General features: G+C 44.6%; 1 protein-coding gene across 4 annotated transcripts in view; it reads right to left on the bottom strand.

The window, feature by feature from the left end:
- The window catches only part of schip1 (schwannomin interacting protein 1), a 43110-nt gene that overhangs the window by 21888 nt on the left and 11050 nt on the right, over window positions 1-10172 (bottom strand). The window contains exon 1 of one of the 4 annotated variants that reach the window (XM_035153736.2): window positions 3936-4510. The exons of the other annotated variants lie outside the window; for them this stretch is intronic. Within the exon in view, the coding sequence (XP_035009627.1) occupies window positions 3936-3965 (30 nt within the window). The 5' untranslated portion in view covers window positions 3966-4510. Of the gene's footprint in view, window positions 1-3935; window positions 4511-10172 lie in introns of those variants that run through there. 4 annotated transcript variants of the gene reach the window in all.

The following is a 10172-nucleotide window of genomic DNA, read 5'->3' as shown; positions in this document are numbered from 1 at the left end:
ATACGAACTCACCTACACTCATGATGCACTCGCTCTTTTTTATGACACCCACTCCATGTTTGTTTGTACATTCAATCTCTGCAAACAATCACATTATACTTTAACTTGCATGTGTGCGTGCTTGTGTGATACTGTCCAACCACAGCACGTTTACTGACACATATGCAGGGAATGTTGGGAGATCTTATTTTGGAAAGAGGAGGAAAAGAAAAGGGGGCTGCTGCCATAGCAACGTGGTGAGAATTTCTCCATGGCGATGGCTCTGTGTTCCAAACAAATTGGTCTGCTAGAGGAGCACAGGGCGGCCCATCGGGAAGTCCACCGACTCACACAGAGGCCAGTGTTGGACGGAGCTGAAGTCTCTGACAAATTGTATCGAATAAAAAAAAGTGTATACGCTTGTGTAAAATGAAAAAAAGGGGATTGCTGGAGCGATACACAAACCAGTTACAGTCCTATAACTTTAAAAAACGCAGTTAATGTGGAAACTGCAGTTCTGTCTCGTTTTATTTGGGTGTGTGCTGAGACAAAAAATCCTCCTGTTTCCACATCCAACGTTCCTCCCGACATAGATTAACACAGCCGGCCAAAATATGACCCGAAATCTATGTAAAGCAAAAGGATCACATTTGCCTCGATGTTTGTTGGAGAAAGATATTTTCTAAAATATAATGTCCTCTCTCGTGTTGTCTCTGTTGTAAAAATGTTTGTAAAATGGAGATTATTATCACCCCAGTCCCAGTTTGTTGGTTGGCTGTAAGCACGAATACACAAAAATTACATGACGGATTACCACACAACTTGATGAAAGGATGTGGTATGAGTCTGTTAAAGTTTGATCTGGAAATTAAGGGGACTGGTATTCTAGTATTAGAGTGAAATGAAAAGACTGATATCGATCTCATGTTTATGTGTTTGTAAGGTAGGAGCTGCAGATTGGGCATGTTTGGTGTTAGAACTATTTCCTGGCAAACTAGAGGCGTTCCTATTGTCTGCAATCCCACATTGTGGTTTTATTATTCAGCCTTTATCGATTAACTCTCTCATTCTAGCACGATCCATCAGACACATCTACTGTACTGCTGCTCCTCATTCATTATTCATCAGGCCACACCTCATATACTGTTACACAGACACTGGAGCTCTTCTTCACCCTTCTCCAGTCAAGCGTGGAACAAAATGCTTGTAGGCGCATATGCACAACACACAGTCAAGTACAGTGGGGTCCGCAAGTCTAAGACCACTTTTCCGACCCCACTTAATCCACACAAATTCTGTGCGTGACAGGAACCGGGATTCATTCAGCGGTCGCAGGCCTTGGCAAGCTGACAGTTTACGTACGGCCGGAGATGACGCTCTGGGGCCGAGCTGATAAATCTCCCCATCACCCTTCTTCATCCTCTTTGTCCGACAGCAATACGGCAGCACGAGATTTATAGATTTACATGAGAATCTGAAAACAGGATGACATACGATGCCTCCAGTGAACACGCGGAGGAACAGCGTGCTTTGAGCTCACTTAAGCACTCAATGAAATGAAGAGCGAGCATCACGGCGAAGGAGACGGGCTCAGCGGACGATTGGTTATTCTTGTTGACTTTGTATGCTCTTTTTGGCTTCTTGGTTAATTTGCAAAACCGACGGGGTTTAAATCGATAGGTGGTTTCGGTTAACTGTGGGTCAATTGGTTGAATTATAGCTTTTTCCGCAGGTCAGCGTGTGATTTAATTGGCCAATGGATTCTTACATTAGATGAAAGCCTGCTTCAAACATTGTGGGAGGAACAAGGGAGCGATGCTTTCCCCTCCAGTCTTCTGTCATTTCTCCTCTACTTTGCTTTGAACCATCAAAAGCCAAGGCCAGACAGACCACACCTTAACTAGAGCGGCAGAAAACAACAACGCAGATACACCCCAAGACATGGTCTGTCCCAGGAGACACACCGAGACACAGGGACAACACCCCGCTCGTTTTCCACTTAATCTTCGCACTCCTTGTCCATTTCATTCCCTCATTAAACCCCTCACTCACTCGCTCCCTCTCCTCCCTTCTTTCCCCCATTGCCCTTTGCTTCTTTCCATCCTTTGGTGTGTGCATATGTGTGTGTATGTGTGTGTGTGTGTGGGTTATTTGCGTGTGAGGGGCGCTGTCTGCCTGCCGGTTGCCAGGTTACCAGTCTAATTGAGGGGCCCCTGGAGAGTTGCTGTTATCAGAGGCTGAACCCTCTGTTCCGCTCAACGCTCTCATCCTTTTCTGTTATTCGTTCCATCTTTCATTTCTGGTACATCCCTCGTGTTAGAGCCATGTCATGCTTTTTAATTGAGCAATTTTATGAACATATACTTTTGTTTTCATCGCCTTTAGTAAGCGGAGGCCGATTCTTCCATTCTCACGTATCATCTCAGCTGCCTCAGAAAGCTGTACGCCCGCTTTTCTCTTTCTCCTTGTTTCTCAACCTCATGCTTTGGTTTTCCTGCTTCTGCTTCATCTGCGTCTCCAGTTGCCCCTTCGGCGTCACTTTCCTCAGCTTATCGGCTTCTCTCTCCCCCTCCTCATCCTGCCATTTCTCTGCTGTCGCCCCATCTAGATTTTATCTACCCCTAGAACATGGCAGGAAATCCTTATCCTGTTACACAACTACTCCCTCATTCACACAAGCACAAATCCACCACCCTGACATGCAAATACAAATATGTGGAACTTGCAGGATTGGCACAGAGGTTTTGCTTAATTCTCCTTCATTCTTCGGGTTTCCGACAGCTGAAATTCCAGATCAGAGCCGACCTCAGGGGAATTTATAGTTTCTCAAAACCTAATCTCAAGAATTACGAGGGTGTGCACGGAATTGATAAGAAATCGTTGTTTGTAAATGTTTAAAATTCCAGAAAGTCAGTCACCTAATTTGAAATCCAGCTGAGGAAAACAGAAACACATATGCACACACACATTTTCTCGTGCATGTACCCAAAATGTGACTCCATTTAAGCCCAAAAGTAGATTTAACGGTTGAAGGTTAAAAATAAAACTCTCAGGTTTCATGTTGCACGTTGATGCGACACGTTAAGTACGCCCACAAGGCCATTCCATCTCTCCAGAACTCCCATGTTTCCTTCTCATCACTTCCTCTGCAGCTTTTCATGCAGTTCTCCCATCGCTTCAACACTTTCTCTCCTCCCTCCATCAAAGAAGCTCCATCCTTCCCCCTCAATGCCTCCCCCGACATATTCAGCTCATATCAGTTTGCCTTTCATCCACCTCCCCTGCTTTCCCCCCCCCATCACTCTCCATCTCCACTGCATTGCAGACTTTCCTCCCTTGGCGGAGCAGGTTATAAGAAGAGCAGATGTACAGCTGTGTTGCTCTCGCTTTCTTTTTAATCACGACTGCCTCATTACTCCCTATTCCTCGTTAGATAAAGTGGGACGCTGCTGTCGCATGTCCCACAAGAACGACACACTCGTCAACACACACATATACACAGCCCTGCAAGCAGCCATTCAAATTCTCTTCCAACGTAAACTGAATAAGATGCCTCCTCAGCAGGAAACTCACAGCCTGAAATACATTTGTAGACACACACTGTTCAGTGGTGACACGACTCATGCCTCCTTGACATGGATTGATGAAGGTGGATGAGGAGGAGGAGGACGTAGGACATTACTCCCTTGAGTTAAGTGCTCTCTTAGCAACCGGCCAGACGTCAGATTCACAGCACAATCACATAGGAGACAGAAGTCCGAGGCTCGGCCATAACACAACCTAGTTTCAACTTGATGCTCAAGGACTCACGATAAACTGAATGACAGAAATAAAACATGATAATCACACAAACAGCAGAGTAACAGCAGGGAAATCAGCTTCAGTGCTTGTAAAAAATGCCAAATAAATAATTAGACTATGCAACATGTTGTTTGTCCTTCATCTCTGAGAAGTACCTTGTAAGAACAGTTTTCCTGGTGGACCATCCTTCACAGCATCCTACAGCTGAGCTGGCTGAGCTGGGGGGAACAGGAGTGGGACTGAGAGAAGATTCCCAGCCCTGCGGTGGTATTCCAGCAGTGACGAGAGGAGAGGAGGCGAGGAAGGGGGGGGGGATCCCACCACCCTAATCCCTGATCCAAACTATAAATCAGTTCTCCTGCTTGTCTCTCCAGTCAGTTCACTCCTTCATCTGCTCTCTACTTTTTAAAATCTATCTTTTCCTGCCTGTTTTGCGTTCTGTCTGAAAAGGCAGGGTTCGATCTCTGCTTCCCCAAAGCTGAAAAGAGGGAGGGCAGTGATAGACTGGAGGAGGGGTGTGAGAATGAGAGAGAGAGAGAAGCAGAGAGGGGAGGGAGGTGGAGCGGTGAAACGCAGAGTACACTCCCGCGCGCCTTTCTCCGTCTGGTTCTGGCTGAAGAGGGGGAGGAGCTGTCGGGCTGAGTGTGTGCAGAGTCGGCCAGTAGGGGAGAGGGGATGGTGGAAACAGGAGGGAGGGATGGAGAGAGAGCGTGTGGGCAGTGTGGGTCAGGGTCGAGATGTCAATCTGCTGTTTCGGATGGAGTCATGCCAGACAGAGCGGGGAGGGAGAAGGGCGGAGGAATGACTTTCATACCTTCATCTTTATCTTAATCTCTATCGGTGCTGCATGAATGGTCAGAGACAGGATGCCGCAACACTGTAAAACTCTAAAAGCTAAAACATGGCTGGTATCAAACCTTGAATGTGTTTTTAGCAGAAATTTAAACTGTTTGGTCTTTGTCAGATTATAATCCCATAGTGGCAGATGGCCGCTCTGTAATCCGAATGCAGGCAAACCTACTCAGTTAATCGTTCCCTTCTCCAATCTCTCTCCTGACTCATTTCTGTGAGAAATCTCTTTGTTTCCTGTTCTGTCCGTTCTTTCTGATCTCGCTGAGATGTAAACATCTGTCCTGAAGTCCTTGTTTTGTCCACCGAACAATCCAAGACCAAATACATCACAACGAGGCAGGCAAATTCACTTTTCTCCTACTGCATTTCTTGATTTTACCTTATTCTAGGTTTTATCATTTCTATGGGTGGTCATGCAAAGATTTCTCTCACATTTAGTGTTTTTATTATTTTATTATGACTTTGTTTTTATTTGTTTCCATGTTTATATTATTGTAAACGTTACAAACTGAGAACGTTTGACATTATTTCTTAACAAAAGTCTTCAATAATCATTATCGTCATAATTTTATCTATTTTTCTAATATTCATTCATTCAATTAATTGAATAATAATTTAACCAGTGTGTGCTGCATAGGTTTTAGTTTTTTTCATCTTTTAGTGTCTGTACTGCGTTTTGACAAGTCCCCATTTTCCTCCTGATTCAAGCCGTGAAACAGATTCTGCACAAGAACGTGGACGATGTGACATCCAGATGCCGTTATCTCATACATCTGTTCCAGCTTTCATTTTTCGTCGTTTCTTATTTTGGTAAAGCAGCTATAGCTTGTGTTATCTCATTCCTCCTCTCAGGCCAAATCTCTCTATCTGATATTGATCGCTGTTGGGTGACGCTGCTTTCCCCGATAAGACCACTCTTGGGTTTAATGAGCTGGAAGTGGATCGATGAACTCCCCGCTCTGATCTCCCCCGCTCAACCCCGCACATCGCTGGCTCTGGTTTGGTCCTCTATGTGGGGCCAGGCTGGGGCAGACTGGAACATTGCCCATGCTGTCACACTAACCTTGGATATAATTATCTGTGCATGACACTGAGCTGTGATAAACTGGTTTTCCTTTCAGTGAAAGCAAAGCAACTGGGGCTTATTCTTATGCTGAGATTACAGGCATAAGAAGGAGGCAGTAAAGCCAAGCTAGAAATAGCCGATAAAAAAGAGTCAAAGATATAGAAAGTCAAGGGATCCTAATTGCTAATAGATTATCCATTAAACCGTAATGACTGTATTCGGTAAAATAAGGTTTTATTGCTATGAATCTGAGAACTTTCTATAATGATCAACGATGTTTTAGAAAAACACAGAATTAGGGCATATGTTGTGGATTTAGGATGGAATACAGCCCAATCCCATGCTGATCCCACCAACAGCAACCGGATATGGAGACTCTTAGATCTGGAGCCATGCATAGACTCAGATTTAGTGTCTGTTAGGGTGTTTGTATAATTCAGATGAAGTGGTTGTCCCCCACATCTGTCTTCCAAACCCAATAATCCGACAAGCCGACCACTTCATGCAGTCATTGGTCGGATGTGTGGAGGTGGGAAAGTCAACAGAGTTTGAACTTGTATCTTCATTTAAAACATAACTTCTTTCCTTCATTTTTGTGTGAACACAAATGTCATCCTTCCATTCATTGTCTTCTGCTTTTCTGAGATCAGGTCGCGTTTTCCAGCTCTTCCTGGCAGATCCCTTCCCGGGCCAGATTGGTTAGGGACTGAAGTCCATCTCAACTGTCCACTTTGGACGTGAAGGAGCAGCGGTTCTACTGGGAGCTTCCCACAGATGTCTAAACTCCTCTATGAGGGAGAAAACTCATTTAGGCCATTCGTACAATTGGCTGCAGCCAGCATACCTCAGATAAAGTAGGTATTTTTAGTTTACCTTGGCCTGGTAGTCTACACGAGTGAGGACCATTAAAATTGAGGCCAATACGTGTTAATGAGCCATTGATCTGATGTAGATCCAGTTTTAAGACCTTTTCAACTTCAAGCTCACTAAAGCCTGATGCTTCTCCATTCTGAATACAAATGCATCGTATTGAGTTCACTCTCACTCAGTGCACATGCGTACACATACACAGGAGCAAAAAAAAACTTTGATGTCCTACATCTGTGAGCAACGCTTTGATAAAAGAAGCTGCAGCTATCCCCCTTTCCTCCCCACTATCACCATGGCAGCAGTCAAGTCTGAAGGCACCCCCCCTGCTGACCTTCACATGGTTGTCAAGGTTACAATCTGAGTCACAGCACAGGTGGAGACCGAGAGAGAGACGGCACTTCTTTATCCTCTCCAGAAAAATAAAACAATAACTGACAATACCCAGATTGAACAGTGTGTAGCCCCCGATTCTCAAATTACATGTGTGTGCGCCGCTTTTAACAGCTCAGAAAAACAGACACAGCAAGCACAACAACTCTGATTATGTAAGTGGCCTATATCAGCACAACGACAATTCAAAACAAAGACTGTTAACTGAGACAGACAAACAGGCAGAGAACAAGTTAGCCTCCTACACAGATGGCTACATTATGATATGTTCCTGTGAGCTGGGTGGTGCAGATAGGATGGATCCAGGAACTAATAGAGCAAAAAGTACATTCACTTAGAGTACTTTAGTTTTTCATGAATCTGAATTTGACTTAAGTAGATTCATTTTCAGGTAATTTTCAGTGGCTGCAATTGTTCCACGGAAAAGCGGCGCCGCACGGTTGTCTGTTGTCATACGCGTTACTTACTTTTACTCAAGTAGAAATATTAATGTGGTACTGTTACTTTTACTAGAGTACATTTTGTCTATTTATTTGAACTTTTACTTGGGTAAAATGAGTGAGTTCTTCCTCCTCCACTGCTAAAACATAAGTGGACTTCTGCAAACTGTGGCTTTATGCTAAAATGGGCGACAGCAGGAAGCTTATTCTAATAATAAATTTCAGCTGTAGTAAGTCATTTATTAGTAGGAGAATGTGCTGCTACTATGTCATTTTAGTTCTGCTATGTGGGCAAACAGTATTTATAGTGTAAACTGAAATGATGGCTACCCAATCATATGTCACTGACAATACAGTGATTAACATGGTGATTCACTCTCTTGTAACTAGTGGGTTACAGACAGAGAGAGCTGCAAATGATACTGTAGGTGGTAAATAATGTCCTGGAGCAGCTCATGGAAAAGAGATGAATCCCAGCCATTCTGTGACGCCTCCTCCCTGCCGCCGACTAACAGCTCGCACTCTCTCCTTTCAGCCTGTGAACCATATACCCTCCTCTCTCTCTCTCTGGCCTTTCAGTGCAACTACATTTGCTTTCTTTTCACAACATCTCTCCGTCCCCCCCCCCCACACACACACATCGTCTCTTTCTCTTTTCCTGCCGCCCTCTCCCGTCTCAGCAGGAAAAAGGGGAGCACAGATGCTTTTAGCGACCTGACATTTTGTGCCGCCGTAAAAACACTGCATAGCGAAGCAGGTTGGCTCAGTGTGAGGGCTGGATTCTGGCAGTAATGAGCTCGCCCTGACAGCGAGGAACTGATGTGGAAGGCCTGGGAGTTAAAGCATGCGTGTGTGTGTGTGTGTGTGTGTGTGTGTGTGTGTGTGTGTGTGTGTGTGTGTGTGTGTGTGTGTGTGTGTGTGTGTGTGTGTGTGTGTGTGTGTGTGGGCGTGCTCGTTCTTATGATCAGCCACCAGAGGGTTGTTCTAATGAGGACTTTACGGCTACAGTTGGTGGTGGAAAGACTGAGCATGTGTCCCAGCGAATGTGTATACCAACTGATTAAATAACTAACTGACAAGCAATTACACTTGTGCAATATCACAGTCCATTATGAAACAGTGGAGTGAGCCACAGTGAATCGTGAGGAGCTGATATTAACAAGATCTTTTATTCATAATTTCAACACTAATAATTTATACGGAAAAAAGCAAACACTCCCCGATGTGAGTCCCTCAGATGTGATTATTTATTGCTTTCGTTTGTCTTATTTTTGGGTGATTTGAACTGTTGATTAGACAAGATAAGCAATATTAAGATGTCATCTCCTTCCAAAGGAAATTGAAACAGGCCCCTTTCTCTATTTTTGGATATTTTAGATTATAAGTGATCAAGAAAAGGATCATTACTTGCAGCCCTGTGTTGTGGGTTTGTGAAAAATGTGTTCTGTTCTCGATAGCAACAGATGAAGCTCTGCATGACCTGGCACAAGTCTCTCTCTTGGTCTGTCATGCACGCACACACACACACACACACACACACACACACACACACACACACACACACACACACACACACACACACACACACACACACACACACACACACAGCTTAGATAACACTGAGTCTGTCTGAGACACTGAGACAAAAATACTCTTGGTTTTCTGGGATTTGTGTGGGTGCGTGGATATGATATAAATATGCCGTGTATTATTAGACAGACTATAGGTTCACACCAGTCCAACACACACACACACACACACACACACACACACACACACACACACACACACACACACACACACACACACACACACACACACACGCACACACACACACCATCTATAATTAGGTACAGAGAATAACAGTGTTTCAGGTTTCAGCTCCACACAAATGAACACCCATGTCAAAGCAAACACACCACACACACACACACACACACACACACACACACACACACACACACACACACACACACACACACACACACACACACACACACACACACACACACACACACACACACACACACAGGCCGCAGTCTGTGTGTCTGCCTTTAGTTCTCCTGCAGGATGATGGATAGGAGTTTAAAAAATCCTTCACTGCTTGGAAAACATAAACCCTCTCCTGTCTCTCATTTTCAATATCCACCTCTCTCTTCTTTTTGTTGCCGTCTCGCAATAAACCTTGTTTTTTTTATCTCCTCCGGCCCCATTACTTATAAAACCGGCTTGCGAGCAACTGAGTGTTTGTGTGTGTGTGTATTTGGCTGTGCTCCGTAGTGACTGTGCAGTATAAGGACTGACACAAAGCTATAACATTAGAAGCTGTCTCCTCGCTGCTACATAAATCCCCATTTCCCCCACAGCACGCTCTGCCACTCACAGCCTGTGCCCCTCTTTGATAGTTTTCATAGGGTGGAGAGGGGGGAAACAGGCAGAGGGGGGGTGAAATGGTGTCCTGCTGTATTTTGGCTGTGGGAGAACATTAGGCTATAATGCTTCCTGACAGCTTGAGGAAGAGGACAATTATCAGGGAACAGGAGAGGGAATGGTAGTGAAGGACGGGGGACGTCTGGAAGAGAGGGAACAAGGAGAGAAGAAAAGAAAAGGAGTGGAAGAAAGCAGAGATTTGCGAAATAAGTTGGTATGAGCCTAAGATGACTTAAGCCCCCTTTTCCAATGGTCTTAAAACACATGAACACTCACTAACATCTGGATTTTGTCTGCAAGGGGAATGGAGACAATCCGTATTCACTCTCTGTTTGAGCAAAGCC

Source organism: Hippoglossus stenolepis, chromosome 4, assembly GCF_022539355.2.
Source record: "Hippoglossus stenolepis isolate QCI-W04-F060 chromosome 4, HSTE1.2, whole genome shotgun sequence".
NCBI classification, from domain to species: Eukaryota; Metazoa; Chordata; class Actinopteri; order Pleuronectiformes; family Pleuronectidae; genus Hippoglossus; species Hippoglossus stenolepis.
Note: the sequence above shows the minus strand (reverse complement) of the source record. Positions and strands in the feature narration are given on the sequence as shown.